This window comes from Paralichthys olivaceus, chromosome 19, assembly GCF_024713975.1.
Source record: "Paralichthys olivaceus isolate ysfri-2021 chromosome 19, ASM2471397v2, whole genome shotgun sequence".
Taxonomy (NCBI): domain Eukaryota; kingdom Metazoa; phylum Chordata; class Actinopteri; order Pleuronectiformes; family Paralichthyidae; genus Paralichthys; species Paralichthys olivaceus.
The window spans coordinates 635,296-653,405 of NC_091111.1; the positions used below are offsets into that span (position 1 = coordinate 635,296).

Sequence of the window (18,110 nt, forward strand, 5' to 3'; positions counted from 1 at the left end):
TATTATCTCCCCATTTATGTCTGTCTTTCTCCCTTCCTACAATATGCTATGTGAATTAAAATCCCCACACCAAAATATATGATTATATAGATTCTTACTTATTAATTTCAAGTTTCCTGCATGGGTTATAGTAATTTATGAAGTTAAATTGTCCTTCTTTTGTCCATATTTCTACCACAATATACTTTTCTTCTTCTGTTCCCTTACTGACAACTCTGAATGGCATATCCCCTCTACCCTATCACACCTAACTGCTGTATAATTCAGGATTCTATACAAATTTGGTTTCAACCATGTTTCCCACACACAAACAATATCGGGGATACTGGATAACTGATAAGTAAAGTTTTTAAGTTCTTGTCCATTTACCACCAAACTCCTTGCATTACATTGTAATATTAAAACCATGTTTTATCCAACCCATGCTGCCTCTTGGCTTGCCTGTGCACTGAAATAACTTCTCACTTCCTCTCAAGCTATAGTTCATTAATGTTCAGATGATGTGCAGCTGCTTTTACTATTATTTGTATTCTTTCTGTTTTTTGATTTAGTTTCCATTGTAGCATTTTTATGACTCCTGCTATAAAAGTGACTAGTTTCTTTAAATCAACTCACGCTTTGTCCTCTTTTGGTTGTCCTTGTTATTTAATATGTTATTCTTCATTTGTGTATCTTGACTCTCTACCTCTTCTCTGGATCACCATCTTGACAGCATTTGCATATGTGATTTTGTTTTGTACCCTGACCTGTTGAATCTCTACCTCCCTCTTCAGTACTTCACATCCTCCATATGCCACACTATGGTTTCCTCCACAGTTAAAACAAGGAAAGGAGGCAGAGGAAAGTGTCCAGGCCAATGAGATTGTGATTGCATTCGACATTGAAAACAACTGTAACTGTCACTCATGTATTGATAGAATGTAACACATATAATGAACAAGAAGGATATTAATATCAGGATAAAAGGATGAAAAGCAAAATATCACATTATAAAGAAGAATATACATCATTTTTTAATTAACTACTTAAGAGAGACAGGACTTAAGAAAATGATTTAATTGTAGTTTAGTCTTGTTTTGTTTGCTGCCAATTTACTGCTCCACACTTCAGTCCAGAGGGTGGCGGTGATGCACCGAAAACCTGGTTTGCCAACCCCCAATAACCACCAGACGAAGAACAGCAAAGGCCAGGAATGCGCTATTGACGCATCTAGTGTGTCTTATCTAAACCAAAGAAGAAGAAGACGTTAACCAATCAAATGCAACGGGCGGGATTTGAAAAACGGCGGAGAAAGTCACTTCTGGTGCGCTTAGCAACAGTCTCATAGGCATAGCCGCATATCTAGTTTATTATAAAGTAATTAATGTATGACCATTTTAATGCGGCGACTGAACTTTAAAAATGACAGAAGAGTCCGCTGTTAAAGTTTGTGTTCGAGTACGTCCGCTTATTGCGAGGTAAGTTTGCCACTACTCAACTTGCTCTTGTTAGTTTACGTGTTACTGCTAACTACTGTTGACGTTACCGACTGAAGTAATGGATACTGCTGTATAATGTAATAATTCGTCGATAGCGAAAAAGGACGCAATGGTGATTCTTAGTTTTAGCAAATGATACATGTATCTCTATTATTGCATACGCCTTTTGTGTGTTGACGTTAACCAGCTGAAGCTAAGTTACGCTTGGGCCTCGCTGGCTGCTGTTGTGGTGCGGGTCTGCTGCTAGTCTGTTGTTCACACAAATGGCGAGTGTGTAAGTGTGTGAGTGTGTGAGTGAGTGAGTGAGTGAGTGTGTGTGTGTGTGTGAGTGAGTCTATGAGTGAGTCTGTGTGAGTCTGTGTGTGTGTGTGTGTGTGTGTGTGTGTGTGTGTGTGTGTGTGTGAGAGAGTGAGCGAGTCTGTGTGTGTGTGTGTGTGTGTGTGTGTGTGAGTGAGAGAGAGTGTGTGTGTGTGTGCGTGTGTCTGTGTGAGTGAGTGTGTAAGTGAGTGAGTGAGTGTGTGGGAGAGAGACTACTGTCCATCACCTTAAGTTTTTTATGTTAATTTCAATCAAACTACATCTGTTCTGAGGTTTCTGGTACAACTACTGTATTTCCTTGTATAAAGGTAATCCTTTAAACAAATCAATTCAAAATTCTGTTTCTTTTGATGAGCTTATTGAGCCATACCCATTCTCAGATGAGTAATCGCCTGCTCATCAGATGAAACACTACTTTCTCCTTTAACATTGTGTGCCAACTTTAACAAGAAATGAATTGAGCATATGTGGAACCATAAAAGATTCAGTAAAAGCTTGTTCGTTTATTGTAACAATAATGCCACAAGATCAAAAAACTAAAGCATTTTCCTATGAGGTGCTGTGTGTATTGCATCACATGGTTTTTGTTATGCAATGAACGCAAAGGTTATAAATACAAAAACATTTAATTAAAACATTACACCTGTTTTCTTTTTACTACATAATCACTGGGATGATATTGTGGACAAAGTAATGCTTGATGTTATTTTCCTTCCGAATATAGAATTTAGTTGAGGCTGATATTTCTCAGTTTACCAGGGATCACAGAGGCAACCCAAAACATTGTCTCTTGAAGCTATTGTCAAGGCAGTCTGTTCATGTTTCCATATATTTCTTGAATATATGTCCTTGTTACAGGGAAGAAAGTGCAGCATCAGAGAATGCAGAGTCTGTCCAGCTGTTCTGGAAAACCGATAAGAAATCAATTCATCAGATCGATGATGGGAATTCCACCAAGACCTTCAGTTTTGGTATGTAAAGCAGCATGTGTGGGATTAAGAAATGGGTTTCCAGGATATTGTGATTCCTTTGAGCCATTTTGTATAACGTTATGGTAATTGTTCACAGATCGAGTATTCACAGCTGAAGAAACAACCAATCAGCTGTACCAGGACATTGCAAAGCCCCTGGTTGTTTCCACTGTTGAGGGATACAATGGTATGTAATGGAAGCTAAGTATTGTCAGACCTATCCTGTGGTAGCATGTTGTTCCATCCTAGTTATTGTAGCTGAACTGTGTTGTTTATCTGTTCCTGCTTGTTCTACAGGAACCATATTTGCTTACGGGCAGACTTCTTCTGGAAAGACCTTTACCATGATGGGGAGTGACCATATACCTGGAGTGATACCGCTGGCTGTGGAAGATGTTTTCCAAACCATTAAAAATGTAAGAATTGTGTTGTACTGCAGATTGTTGATTAATTACTGTTTATTCTAATCAGTGCTTTGCTGTTTCTCCAAAGTGTCCAAAGAAGGAGTTCCTCCTCAGGGTGTCTTATATGGAAATCTACAACGAGACTGTGACTGATCTGCTTGTTGACAGCTGGAAGCGAAAACCACTGGAAGTCAGAGAGACAATAAATGTAAGTGGACCATTTTCAAGTTTGGGTTTTGTTGAATCCAGATTCCTTATAAATCTTTCAAGGTTTGGTTTTCAACATGTGCAAGTAGCAGAAAGCTGCTTTCAAACATGCACCGAACTCCTTGGGAGTTTCTCTGGAGAAGTTGTATTTGTGAACACAATTTTCAAAGTGAAAGCCTCTAGTCTGACAAATGCAAAAATGAAAGGAAAAAAAAAACAGAAAGAAAATGAAAATCTCTGGATGAAAGAGCACTTTCACACGTAGAAGACTCTGACGATGTCAGGAGAGTTTGTGCTGATAAAACCAAAACCTATGATCTCCGCAGCAGAATCAATTTAGTTGCACCAGCACATAATTTAGGTGCACCCAGAAGTTTTTCACTACTTTTGGCACCACAATATTACACCTTTCTTAACTAGGCCTGGGTATCGCCACTGATTTCCCAAATCGATCTGATTCAAACTTTCAGTCCACCACCAATTCACTTAAGGCTATATCATTGTAAATACCAAATTTGCTTGGTTATGAAAGAAATTCTCAGAACTAAAGCACTAAACTGCAAGGAAACATCTCGCTTGGTGCATTGTTAAAAAAATTAAGGCAGGCTTTTAGGGGTGTAACGGTACACAACAATCATGGTTTGGTATGTACGTCGGTTTTGAGGTCACGGTTCGGTATAATGAACAGAAAACATTAAACAGATTTTTAATTTATTTTTATTCAACCATGGTTAACTGTGTCTTTCTTACCTAAGTTATTTCAACAAAAGTAAAATGACAAACTTAACACTCTCATGAATAAATATTAAAATAAATATCCATAAAGCTGCAATATGTAGAAAATGAACTGTATTTCAACTGCACCGTTATTGTATTGTATGATGATCATTATTAAATATACAGTTGCAATCAGAAATATTTAGCCCCCTAAAGATTTTAGGATTTATCAATCAAAGTTTTTTTAAAGAGCAAGATTCCGCTTCGGATGACTTCTTTATGAGTTGAGTGATACATAAAATCAACACAGAAAATGCATGATGTAGTATTTGTCTGCAACAGTATATTTTGTTAAGATAGCCATGTCACAATAATCAAACCCCGTAATGTTGTTTTTAAAGCTGTCTGACAGTTTTTAGTGGAGTTGAAACATAATTAAGCCTTTTGGAACTCTATAATGATCCTTCATTTGCTTCAGCTGTGATGTCCCAGAATTGATTGCAATAAATTATATAAAATGACCGCTTATAGTGATCAAGTTTGTCCCAGACCAAATTGATCACTGTAAGCGGCCGATTACTATAACTGAATTGCGTAGCTTCTGCATGATAATCCCAGAACCCAGAGGGAAAGGTAACAGTGAGTTGGCCATTTATTTAGTGTGCACAAAATGTTGGCCTTTTTGTGTTTAAAAGTGTGCCCCATAAACTCAAGTGAATTAAACAAACACTATTGAGTGCTGCTAATAGATGCACTGTATGGATGGATGTGTGAGTGAGTGGGCCCTGTGTGTGAGTGAAAACTGCCTCACTCCCACACTCAGAGAAGAGGAGATGAGGGAGACAACACTATAAAATCACCAGAATGCCTTGAAGGAATCCTTAATTTATTTTTGGTAGCCAAAGGTCAAGGTCATGGTGACTTCAGAGTATGTTTATGTTTTTCTTGAACATAATATCTTAAAATCAGCTTACGGTAATGTGTCTAAAATCAAAAAGTGATTTTGGCCTCTTGAATGTGATATCTCAGCACCAACTTCATGGAATTTCTTCAACTTTTTATCAGTTTTCACTTGGACTCATAGATGAATTGATTACATTTAAGTGGTCAAAGGTAAAGGCCAAAAGGTCACAGTGATATTTATCTGGGGGGAAAAATGTGGAATTATGTACACGGAAACTGCACTTGCATACAATCGCAGCACGGCATTTCTTTTTTGTTGTTGTTTACAAGTCCATTTTTTAATGGAAGTGCAACACAAATATCCTCCTAAGAGAGGACTTAAAATATAATACTGAGCCAAAGCTCTTCTGTAACATACTTCATATTCTTGTTCAATCCAAAGGCAAACATTTATCCTGTTTTACATGATCATTGTGCTTCTTTCGTGATAATTTCCGTGTGCAGAAAAACATCTACGTGGCTGACCTGACCGAGGAGCTGGTTATATCTCCTGCACAAGCCCTAGCCTGGATTCGGAAAGGAGAAAGTAAATTCTAAGTATATTGATGAACATGAGAATGATGCCCCACAAAACCAATTTATTACATGCAATGTCTTTTCTGCACAACCTACCTTTTTAGAGAACCGCCACTATGGAAAAACTAAAATGAACCAGCGGAGCAGTCGCTCACACACTATTTTCCGAATGGTAAGTGTAACCACAACAACCATGTAGGATTCAGAGGAATATCAGGATTTTTCATCATATTTGTTTTCCATAGATCCTTGAAAGCCGAGAAAGGAGCGACGTAGCATCAGGTGAAAATGCAGATGGTGCTATTATTGTGTCTCATTTGGTAAGTTATCTCCCATCTCCTTTTTTTCTGTCTTTTGTGGCTGTTGTCAACCCAAGAAAGCGTGAAATTGGCTTAGATTTTACTTACTGAATAATCTGCATGTAGAATGCACTCTACCCGGTAGCCTTATTAGCCAGTAGCCTTATTAGCCTAAATTAATTCTAGATAAGAATAGACACCGAATATATCATTAAATGTGAAACACAGCGCATCCTAACAAAATATTAAAAAATAATTAATACTTGAAATAAGGTTATTTTAGGTTATATTGACATAATATATATTATCAATAAAAATTATGATAGTATTTTCATTATCTATTGCAGGTCAGCAACTTGTTAAGTGTAGGAATGTCACAATACCAAATATTTAACAGTAATAATCAATAAATCATACGCATACAACAACATAAAAAATCAATAGTGGCTATGCTTTCAAGTAATAAATAAAAAGAAAAGACTTTTAAACTGAGTGTGAGCTGAGATCTGCCAACCTGATATCTTCCAAAGAAGCATTTATGTGGGTCATATTTGTTATTTTTGTACGAGCATTAATATACACAAAGAAAAGCAGTTATGCAACTTTATCTGTCTAGGTACAATATTCACATTAATATCAATTCACATTTACAGTATCTGTTCAAGGCACTATATTTATCTTCTCAGTTCAACAATATTTTCTGCAGTGGAGCTGCTACTGCAGCCAAATGTTTTTGCATTGGCTTTGCCTTGAATATGGCCACAAATATGAGAATATATAATAGTACTCCAGTGTACTCAAATAAATACCAGTACTTTACAGCATGAAGCTGTGCATCTTCCGCTCCTGCAAATATTTCACAATAAAAATGCTTTTTCAAAACAAAAGAATGGATAAGGTCAACAGAAACGCTGGATTGCTTTTATTTTGAAAGGCATACAGGAAGTATTGCAACTATTATGTTTGTGAAATAAATTCATCAGATAAACATTAAAACTCAGGTGAAAGATCATTTTCTCTGTGAACCACGTCTTTATCTGTCTATATCATATATTTCCAACACTTCCTGTACCTGTTTCAAAGTAATTCATATATATGTGTTCATGGACAAGTTAGAGGACAGTGTTGTTACATAATCACAGTGAATCTGCTGTGCGCATCATGTGTTGTCTCATTTTGTGTGTGGTATGTGAGCTGTGTTTAGGTTTTTCATAAACTTTTGAGCAATCAGACTAACAAATTGTAAACTTCACACATGTCTGGGACACCACTCACTATAGTTACTGCTGGATACTTTTGATTAAATTTACATTTGGCAATTCTGTATTTTCAGTGAGAGCCTCAAAATCTGGAATATACTCCCTGCAGTTATCAGAAACTGTACCGATTACTACACTTTTAAAATTAAACTGAAATATTATTTAAAATGCATAATGCTCCAATGTTGACAGCTAACCCTGGCACATTTACATTTTTTTTTTTTTAAGAAAAAAGTGCTAATAGATGCACTATATGAATGTGTGTTTGAATGGGTGAATGGCACTGTAGTGTAAAGTGCTTTGAGTGGCCATCAAGACTAGAAAGGAGCTGCATAAATACAAACCATTTACCATATCATTTAGAGCCAACTTCATATAAAGGTGTAGTAAAAAACCAACCAGTTGCCTGGGAGTTTACAGCCTCAACAAATTAACTTTGCTTTCTGTCTTGTTTCCTGTTTGTGTTGTAATTATTTGTTCACTATCAGTTTTGCTTAATCTTCTAGAATCTAGTTGATCTTGCTGGATCTGAGAGAGCAAGTCAAACGGGGGCTGAAGGTAAGGTGAAGTTATACTATAGAATGTTTTGGGTTTTTGACTGAATCCACATGAAAAGTTTCCTTTACCAGGCCTGATGTTATGTTACTTAATACTATGAAAATGCCAATTTATCTTGTAAGTGTACAATAATCCACCTGTTCTAATCTTTAAGGCACACGTTTCAAAGAAGGTTGCAACATCAATCGCAGTCTGTTTACTCTTGGCCAAGTGATTAAAAAAGTGACAGAAGAAAGCCAGAAGTGAGTAAACAGTGAACAGTCAATTTATGAGTTTAATTATTCAGACTTCAGTAATCTGAATTATACCTTTTGATAATTCCAGATAAACAGTATTTTTACTGGCCAGACAGGTTTCTCATAAATCGTAATCTCTTTTTCCAGCAATACTTCAACATTTTGGGAAATATGCGCATATGATTCCTGTCTAGATGGGAATAATTGTTAACAATATTAACACAAAGGAAAATGATGGGAGCAAAAAGAAACCAACTTTAAACATTGTTATTATATGCTTCTTTGTCTTAATTATAAATTTTAAATTGCTGAGATTTGCTAAATATTATTCTCTGGCTTCAGGGGTTTCACAAACTACAGAGACAGTAAGCTAACCCGCATCCTGCAGAACTCCTTGGGTGGTAACGCCAAAACGGTCATCATCTGTACCATCACTCCTGTCACTCTAGATGAGACCCTCAGCACTTTACAGGTTGGTAGACTTCTAAAACTACTACATGAGATTTTAATGTTGAGCTTTTATGAAGTAATATGAAATGTGGTTGTGTAGTGTGTTTTAGAGGGTCTGCTCCTTTCTGCTGTATATTAATGAAGATTGAGACATTGCAGCTTTGCCTCAGCTGAATTTACCTCTAACATCTAGAAATGTCCACGTGTTAGTGTTATATGAGAAAATATGAAGCATTAGAGCTTACATGAAGCAGAGCAAAGCAGACAATTTACAAGAAGCTGTTCATTATTATTAGTTTGCCAGCACTGCAAAGAAAATGAAGAACGACCCCCACGTGACAGAGGTGTCTGATGACGGAGCTCTGCTCAAAAGGTATCGCAATGAAATTGTTGACCTGAAGCGACGACTTCACGAGGCGAGTGTGATCACTTTTTGTTTTTCTTTGTTAGTGTATTGTTGGGCCCATCTCTGTGATTTCTATGACTGACCTGAGAATGACATGCTACAGGTATCTTCAGTGACACAGACTACAGTGACTGAGAAGGAGGTTCTCTCCCAACTGCTTCAAGAAAAAGATAGTCTCCAGAGAGAACAAGAGGACAGAATCAAAAACCTGACCAAACTACTTGTCACCAGCACCAACCAGGTTCCTGTTAAAAAGGTATCTTATGTCACAAAATCAGGCTGTTGTTGGACTTAAAATTTCTTGATGTTATCAAGTCATATCAATTTGTTTTTAAGATGCCTAAGCGCAGAGTTACATGGGGAGGAAAGATGCTCAGACTTGCAACTTCATCTGCCTGTGGTGATTCATCTAACCTAAGCTTTGCAGAATCTTTCACTCGTAAGAGGAAAGCTGATCGCTCCTGCCTTATGGAGCTGACTGAAGGTGAGTAGGAAAACATCTATCTTGTAATTCCAGAAAACTATTTGTGGAAAGCATCTCAAACCTGGCATTTGCTGGTGTGCTGTAAGTGTGTCTCTGCAGATACGCACACACATTCTAAAAGAAAGGAGTGGAGTTCTTCCCACTGTCACTCTTCACACAAGAACATCAAATTTATTTTGTTATTTATCAACAGTGTCAGATTATGAATCAGCAGTGGTCAGTAACAGGGTCAAACTGCGAGTCAAAATTGTATTTTCATTTCATTTTGATAATTGTTTTTTTTTACGGCATTGGACTGATACAGATAGACTTGGGTGCAGTTACAGAGCTTTCATTTTAAAAAGTTATTGACATGGTCTGAAGATTGTGTCGATGCTTAACAAATCTCTGATATAATTGACATTCTATCACTGGAAAAAGTAATCATCTTTCAAACTTTTATATATGCCACATCAGTTTCATTTTACGGAGGACTCACTAAATGGTCTGTATTTACAAAGGGCTTTTCTAGTCTTGACGACCACTCAATGCGCCATAGTTACTTGCCATTCACACACATTCATACAGTGCATCTGCGGCCAGCATGAGGGGGAAATCAGGGGTTCAGTATCTTTCCCGAGAACACTTCGCCATGCAGATGGGGAAGACTGGGCTCAAACCACAACCTTCTGGTTAGAGGATGACCACTCTACTGCTTAGCCACAACTGCCTAACTAATGACAAAGAATAACTCTGAAGCAGGCTTTGATCATTACCTCAAGCCAAGCAAACAGCCCTTTTCAAACAGGCAGGTTTAGAACAGGCACTGTGCTAGTTAGTGCAGTTAATAAATATCTGGGGCTGCAGCTGGATGACAGGTTAGACTGGACAGCAAACATGGACACTCTCCACAGGAAAGGACAGAGCCGTCTGTATTTCCTGAGAAGGCTGGGGTCCTTCAACATCTGCAAAAAACTGCTGCAGATGTTTTACCAGTCTGTGGTGGCCAGCGTTCTCTTCTACGCTGTGGTTTGCTGGGGAGGAAGCAGCGAGAAGAGGGACTCTGCCCGACTGGTGAGGAGAGCTGGCTAAGTGGTGGGCACAGAGCTGGACTCTCAGGTAACAGTGGCAGAGAAAAGGACCCTGGACAAACTGCTGTCCACACTGGACAACGCCCACCACCCTCTGCACAACACATTCATCAGGAAGAGGAGTGTGTTCAGTGGCAGACTGCTGTCTCAATCCTGTTCCACAAACAGAATTAAGATCTCTTTCGTCCCCCTCGCCATCAGACTGTACAACAGCTCTCAGTGATGGCAGGAGGCACAATAGTCAATGGACTTATCTCTCTGCACAACTTCCTTGACTCTGTCATTGCCATGTCTCATTTCATTCATCTGTGTACAGCCTAATTTAATTGCACACAGTCCTTTATCCCCATTTCTTCCCCATTTATCTTCTACGGTCACTTTATATTTTTAGTAGTTTATAGATGTATAAAACATTTTTATTCCTATAGTTACCTTCTAGTTTCTATATAGTTTTTGTATAGACGATTAGCACGGGTTAACTTAACACTGTTTTTTATTTATTTTCTATGCACATTTTCTGCAAATTTTTAATATTCCTGCACATTTTTAATTCCTCTGTATATATTGAAATCCTATACAAATGTTTAATTTCTCTGTAAAAGTTTAATTTTGCTTCAATTGTCTAATTTAATTTAATTTCCTTAATTCCTCTGTACACATTTAAATTTGCATTCATCTCAGGCCAATTTCTACGTATGGTTACTCTGTTATAAGTTAACTCTAATGCATAAGTCAAGTCTGATGTATGTTCAATGTATGTTACTGCCACTGGATGCTTGGATTTCCTTCGGGATCAATAAAGTATCTATGTATCTATCTATCTATCCCTAATCTGTAAAATTCAAATATCTGATGATAAATGCATATATGGTTTATTTTAACAGATGACGAGGAATTTGAAGCTAACTGGGAGATTCCTGATGAGCCATCAGATGACATGGAAATCAGTCAAAGCTCTGTGACTGTGCGAAGCTTTGGGGACAGGTAAATGTGTTTCTGCCAACAGTTAGATTAGTTGTTATCTCAAGACAGCTAATATAACCCCTGTTTTATACCTATAGAGCATGATTTATGACATCATGAAGTTTTCCTTTGTTTTAGTAACAGATTATTAGGACTGGCATGACCTTAACACTTGCCTCATGAAAAAATTAAGGGAACAATTAATCATCACAGTATAACACTAAATCAGTTCAACTTCAGGGATATCAATTTGTCAATTTAGGTAGCTCAAGTGATTGCGAAACAATTTCAACTGCTTTGGTACAAATGAAAGTGACAGCAGGTGCAATGGTAAGGCAAAAGCAAGACAACACCCAAAAAGGTAATGGTTTTATATGTTGTGGCCACAGTTGCACTCTCATCCTTCCTGACTGATTCCTCTCTAGTTTGTGTCAGCCCAATCAGGTTGCACAAGTAGTCATGCTCCTCCAGGAGGAGACATCCATATGTGCGTTAGCGAGAAGGTTTGCTGTGTCTCCCAGCACAGTCTCAAGAGCATGGAGGACATACCAGGAGAACTAGATAGGGCTGTAGAAGGGCTTTAACCACCAGGCTACTGGTGTGCATGTCTCTCCATGAGGGTGGCATGAGGGCCTGACGTCCTCTAGTGGGACTGTGCTCAGCATTGTGCAGCTTGATTCCCCAGAGAACACGAGAAGTGGCACACATTGTCTTCTCAGTTGAGAGCTTTCTGTAATATCGTCCAGGATGACTGGTTTGGCAGTAGATCACTGATGGTGTGGGGAGGCATATCCTGTCGCACAGGCCTCCATGTCATAGTCAGCGGCTGACAGACTGAGAGATGGTCTGTCTCTGGAGGTTGTTTTGTAGGGCTCTGGCAGTGCTCCTCCTGTTTCTCCTTTGCACAAAAGTAACATTGATTCATAATCACTTGTGCTTCCTAAATTGACAGATTGATATCATAACATAATATTATCTGTATGTTGTATCTCTTTACCAGTCCCAAAGACTATACCTCCCCAGACTGGATGCGTGACTTTTCAGGGAAAGAGGAGGCCATGACTAAAGTCGAATCATTGGAAGGCAGAGTTGCAGAGCTGGAGCTGCAACTGCAAACAGAGGCCCAGCAGAAACAGGAAGCCTTGGAGAAAGTAGACACATCAGAAAAGAGGGCAGCAGAGATGGAGCAGCAGCAACAAAGCGAAGCACAGCAGAAGCTCGAGGCCAAGGAGAAGGTGCTGATGTTGGAATTGAGAGTGGCAGACCTGGAGAGACAGCTGGAAGAACAGAGACATGGTCTGACTGAAAACGAACAGGTGTGCTGTGTTTGAAAATACCTGCTCTCTCTCTCTCAAGTGAGATTTACCTTAACACAGATTTCTTTAGTGTTCATTTTCTCTGGCTGGGCTGTGTTGGCTTGGTTCAGTACAAATTTTCCCCTTGTTTTTCAGATTCGAAGAGAGTTTGCAGACACCATCCAGCTGTGTGAAACTCTTGCTTCAGAGAAGGTAAATGCATTGTGCCCATCTGCTGTCAGTATAAACAAAACTTTCTACTCAATAGCTTGTTTTCATATGACACAAGAGAAAATGCTTTTAATATATCTTTTTGTATGAATTTTTAGTGGTGTTACCTGGACAAAGTATTGAATTAGCATGCCTTTATCTAGAATCATTTAGTTGAGGAAAAAGGTAACATTGCCCCGGATATCAAATCAGTTCATTAATGATCAGGCTAATGGAGGTCTATCTAGGTCATTAGAGTTTATCTAGGCTTTAAGAACAAACTCTAGTTTCCCATCTCTTCCACATGTATATATCAGCCTAAGATGACATGAAAAAGGTCATGGGTAGATAAAGTACATTACTCTTCACAGAGATTAGGGAGAAAAAGGGCTCCTCTGCTCTTAATCACTAACATTTAGAACTCATCATTATAACAACTTGCTAAATTCACATTTGTGTTCCTGGATAAACGGTGTGTCGCTTCTTCTGCAACAATGAATTTAAAACACTGCGTTGCATCATAGTCTGCAGGAAGAACTTCTCTCCTGTCTGGAATGTTTGTCTGCCCATCTTCACACAAACAAAAACAATTAATCACACAATCACAATTATTTTGTTATCAATCAATGGTGTCTAATGACGAATCCTGATCGTTCCGGTCAAAACGGCAGACTTCTTCTTTTAGTGTGCTTAAAAAGGTGTCTCACAAACTCTTGAACAAATACAAACACAAAGTAAACTTCAGTATTGTTCAGATCATAATAACTTGTGAGTCATGATGTTTCAAAATTAACACAGGAGAAACCATACATATTTGGTTACGGGTTTTGGACAGGGGCTGTTTCTTGCCCTCCTTGGAGTTTTTCTGTAAGATATCCCACCAGAGCTCACATTGACTCTAATACCCTCAGTATTACCTGAGGGTATAGATGAGAGGACCAAGAATTACCTTTTTGAATATATTACTTGCAGCAGCCTTGAAGTGCATAACTAAAAGATGACTGAAACCACATCCTCCCACCCACAATATATGAATTTAAAAAGTGTGGGACAAATTAAATATTCATTAAGGTTCCGAAATCTGAATGTACTAAATGCTGGAATCCTGTCACAGCCCTCCTAATACAATGAGGTGTGTTGACCAGTGAGGCTCAGCCCCTTTAGTCTCAAACTCATCATACACGTGTCACACATTTTACATATACCACATACCTTCTCCCCCGTTGCTCATACATGGAGTAGAAAGGCATTTTTTAAATAATCATCTTTGGTTCTGTTTATATTGTTAAGTGGCCATTTATTGATTAACATCTATGGTCTATTTAAAATTGTGTGATAATGTTTTATACTGCTGGGAATGGAAAAAAGAATGCATATATTGTATTGTTGTTGTTAAACTGAACTTAAACACTAGGTTAAAAAGGGTGACTTGTGCAGTTACTGCTGATTCTACACTAATGGTAACATAAAATAAGGGTATTATTTCAACAACAAAATTATTAAGATGTATTCAAACTGCTAGTGAAGAAAAGATTAGAGAAATATGTGTGAAGAGTGATAGCTTTATGATGCTTGAACTGATGGACTGTGTGTTTGCAGGACATGGTGGTCGCTGAACGTGACTATCTGAAGCAGGAGTTGGGGATGTTTATCGAGCAGACAGAACGTCTGGAGAAGGAGAAAGCTGCTCTGTCGCAGGAGCTGGAGGAAAAGAGGGAGACGGATGAGTTCAAATCTCTGGAGGAGGAGTTCAAGAAAGAGCAGGAGGTGAAGTCAGACTCCACCTATTGTCATTGGATCCGGTGACAATAGAGTTACTTGAGGTTTCGCTTTTTTGCTTGTTTGATCTTAAATTAATACAATTATTTTGTTTGTGTCAACTTGCAGCTCGAGGTGCAAAATGAAATATCTAGCTATAAGAAGGTCATAGAATCGACTGAAGTCAAGTGCCAGGAGCTTCAGGTAAGATGACATGTTCTGTCTCAGGTTTAATTAATCTTGAAACATATTTGTTCTGTGTGATCCAAGTGTAGCTTAAAATGTACTTCAAAGCTGAATAATGTTTTCTTCTCAATTAACAGTATTTATTGCTTAGTCTGACACTCTTTAAAGCCCTGGTTCACTGTAGGGTCACATTGGGTCTCATTCACTAACTCCTCATGTGTGGAGAAATATTTTTACTCTCCACAGAAAATAAATGCATTCTCATCACTTTGCTTATGTTTGTGAATCAGAATTATTCTAAATTGACAGGCGCGTGTCCGCTCTCTGTTGTTTAGCATACTGCCACACCTCTGTTTCTCCATTTAAGGACATCAATTTGTCATGAAGAGAGTGGTGTGCCGAACAAAATTGAGACAGAAGAATTCCTCCCACAGATTATGAGCAACATTGTGTTTTAACTTCACTGTTGCAGAAGAAGCGATGCCCTGTTTATCCAGAAACATAAATGTGAAATCAGCAGAGATAGAGATGAGGATGAAAGTACGTCAATTTAATAGTACTTCATACATTTGGTCAATGCATTAGTAAATTCAATTATTGTTGTCTATCTACTATTTTTATTTAGATAAATTGAGTTTTAATATACTAAACATTTACTTAAAAGGATGCATGTTAACATTTTCTAGGACAGCTGGGCCATCATTTGAGCATACATCTGAGGAAGTTCTAAATTTGTTCGCAGAGTAAAAACATATTGATGAATCCCAGATTTGTGTGTCAAACATTCGTACGCACGGTTTAAGCACAGATTTGTACACACTGTTAGTGAATGAGGCCTATTGTTTTTCCAGCTCCATATGACATTACAAGGAACAAATGTTGCTGTGTGTTGGGGTTAAGAGAATACTGCACCCAGATCACAGATTGTAATTGGTCCCGTTATCTCAACTTGTTGTAACATCTTTATTGGCTGACTATTGTTAAGATACTAAAAGAAAAAAAAAGATTCCTATGATTATTACAACTTAAATCTGTATAATGTTCTATCTGTGTTTTTCTTTTGTTTAGAACAAGGTAGATACTCTGTCTGAGGAGATACTGAAGAAAACAAAATCAGCGGAGCAACTTCAGAGAATGGTGTGTGTATTGTTTGTTATTACAAGTAAATATTGTAACTGAACCCAAAAGCAGGTTGATTATTGTCGTCAATAATGACTATAGTAACTAATTTGTCTATTGAAGTGTAAGGGCTAATTAAAGCTGGAATCAGTTGAAGTGAACATTAGTTAATGAGGTGACCTCAGTCATTAAGCAGGTTAGTTCTATCATGTTGCCTCCTTTCAGAGCGGAGAGGAACTTGTGCAGGAGGTGGCAAAGCTTCGTCGCTCTCTGGATGATGCAGAGGGAGTCAGCAGAGATACAAAGAAGGAATGGGCTGTCTTGCGCAGCCAAAACATTACTTTGGAGGAGATAAAGGTAAGTGGAATTAACTTAAATCAATTAAGTAGTTAAAATGTAGGAAGAGCTTTAATATTGGGTTTCCTGTCTAGCACAATGACAATAAAAAATATACAAATGAGTTAGAGACACAAAGTTCCACATAGCTTGCCATGTAGTAAAACCTAAACATGAGATGAATGCCTGAACACTTATCTCTGAGGGAGATCTAGCGTTTCAAGGAGAAAATCTGAATTCATCAATACAACATCTGTGCATGATGCTCTCTCATATTCTGAAGTCTGCTTTCCTGCAGTCAGACTTTAAACCCCAACAGATCATTTAATCCAATGGGTGTGCTTGTTCCTAAACAATCAAATGTATTTACTAGTTATGGAGACAGTAGTGCCTGCTTACGCAGTCTCATATCTGTGATGTCTAGGGAGTGAAGGCTTTTGACCTTTGCCAAGCTCTCGCACTTCCCAAAACACAACAGCCTGTTGCATTCTGCCCCAGAGAGGACAAGAGACAGTGTCTATGAAAATTCCATAACAGGACATATTGTATGCGTTCAGGCATTCATCTCATGTTTAGTTTTGACTACATGGCAAGCTATGTGGAACTTTGTGTCTGAATTAATCATTTGTATGTTTTTTTATAGGTGTATTATTGACACTTGAACAGTATTTTATATTTGGTGTTTTGTTGTGATCTTCTCAGGTGACCCTCACTTCGAACCTTGAGAAGATGGAAGCTGAGGTTAACAGCCTGTGTTCTCAACTTGAAATTGAGAAGTCACGCTACAGAAAAATGGAAAGTGATCTCCAAAAAGAGCTGACTGTTACATTTGATGAGAACACTAAGCTCACTAATCTGCTTGATGGCAAAGTCCCAAAAAGTAGGTTTAAAGTCAGGCTCTTTACATAATGAAGCTCTGCTTGCCAAACATTCATTTGACTGTATAATTGCGCTCAGTCTGCAATGCACTTAAATTGGAGTTTTAAGATTTTTTCTGTTTCCAGATCTAATAGACTGTGTGGAATTTGAGAGAACAGTGGCCACTCTGAGTGAAGAGCTTACAGCATCTCGTGAAGCAGAGGGAGCTCTCAGAGTGCAGCTGGAGGAGCTGGCTTCATCTCAAACTCCACATAAGGTTGACAACTTGATGAAGCAGGTAAGACCTCTTCGGAGATTGTCCGATAGAGGGTAGCATGTAAGGGTAGTCATGTGACTTCATTGTGTTTTGTCTCAGGTTTGTGAGTTGAGCGAGGAGTTGTCTGCAGTTCAGAGTCAGAGGGAAAGTCTGCTGTCGGCCCAAGCTCAGTATCAGGAGGAAGCACAGCAGCTCCAAGGCCTCCTGCAGATATCTCACGATGAGAGAGTGAAAATTCAAGCAGACCTTAGTGCTGCTGCTCTGAGGGAGCAGGAGCTGATCCTGCATTGTACTGATGTATCACAGCAGCTGAATTCACTTCACTCAGACCGGGAGCGCTCTGATCCTGAGATTCAGTTTGAAGAGATATGCTTGAAAGTAAGTTACAGAATATAAATGTGAATGCTCTAAACAAGCAAGCTTTTGAAACTATAAAATGTTGTAGGTTTTGATTGGCAATGTCCTGTCATTAGAAACTTACTCTTGCCTTCATCAGCCACATGAAAACACATTGGCTTCTACTTTCATTGAGTGTAGTGCGGCAGTGAGCTGTCCATAAGGCCAACTAGTATGCACAAAGCCAAATGTCATAAGGCGGAATAGGGGAAATAATTTAAAAAATCATGTGTGAGTGAATTTTATTAATGCAATTTTTGTTGTATCAATGAAAGTGCAGATGTGGCTTTCTCCTTGTTCATTTAGCAAGAAGCTTGAGAATATTCATAACACCCACATCAAGATTGCCACATCCAACATGGTGGTGTGGATCGGT

At 38.4% G+C, this 18,110-nt stretch overlaps 1 protein-coding gene across 5 annotated transcripts in view; it reads left to right on the plus strand.

Moving 5' to 3' along the window:
• The first annotated feature begins 1,228 nt into the window (after positions 1 to 1,228).
• The window catches only part of cenpe (centromere protein E), a 41,541-nt gene continuing 24,659 nt past the window's right edge, over positions 1,229 to 18,110 (plus strand). For all 5 annotated transcript variants that reach the window (XM_069515089.1, XM_069515090.1, XM_069515092.1 and 2 more), the window contains exons 1-24: positions 1,229 to 1,457; positions 2,655 to 2,767; positions 2,865 to 2,954; positions 3,065 to 3,183; positions 3,260 to 3,379; positions 5,503 to 5,584; positions 5,679 to 5,746; positions 5,820 to 5,894; positions 7,639 to 7,690; positions 7,845 to 7,932; positions 8,269 to 8,398; positions 8,673 to 8,792; positions 8,886 to 9,038; positions 9,119 to 9,266; positions 11,221 to 11,320; positions 12,300 to 12,615; positions 12,751 to 12,807; positions 14,404 to 14,571; positions 14,692 to 14,766; positions 15,817 to 15,885; positions 16,093 to 16,224; positions 16,906 to 17,083; positions 17,208 to 17,359; positions 17,438 to 17,716. In XM_069515089.1, the coding sequence (XP_069371190.1) occupies positions 1,402 to 1,457; positions 2,655 to 2,767; positions 2,865 to 2,954; positions 3,065 to 3,183; positions 3,260 to 3,379; positions 5,503 to 5,584; positions 5,679 to 5,746; positions 5,820 to 5,894; positions 7,639 to 7,690; positions 7,845 to 7,932; positions 8,269 to 8,398; positions 8,673 to 8,792; positions 8,886 to 9,038; positions 9,119 to 9,266; positions 11,221 to 11,320; positions 12,300 to 12,615; positions 12,751 to 12,807; positions 14,404 to 14,571; positions 14,692 to 14,766; positions 15,817 to 15,885; positions 16,093 to 16,224; positions 16,906 to 17,083; positions 17,208 to 17,359; positions 17,438 to 17,716 (2,940 nt within the window). In that variant the 5' untranslated portion in view covers positions 1,229 to 1,401. The remainder of the gene's footprint in view (positions 1,458 to 2,654; positions 2,768 to 2,864; positions 2,955 to 3,064; positions 3,184 to 3,259; positions 3,380 to 5,502; positions 5,585 to 5,678; positions 5,747 to 5,819; positions 5,895 to 7,638; positions 7,691 to 7,844; positions 7,933 to 8,268; positions 8,399 to 8,672; positions 8,793 to 8,885; positions 9,039 to 9,118; positions 9,267 to 11,220; positions 11,321 to 12,299; positions 12,616 to 12,750; positions 12,808 to 14,403; positions 14,572 to 14,691; positions 14,767 to 15,816; positions 15,886 to 16,092; positions 16,225 to 16,905; positions 17,084 to 17,207; positions 17,360 to 17,437; positions 17,717 to 18,110) is intronic.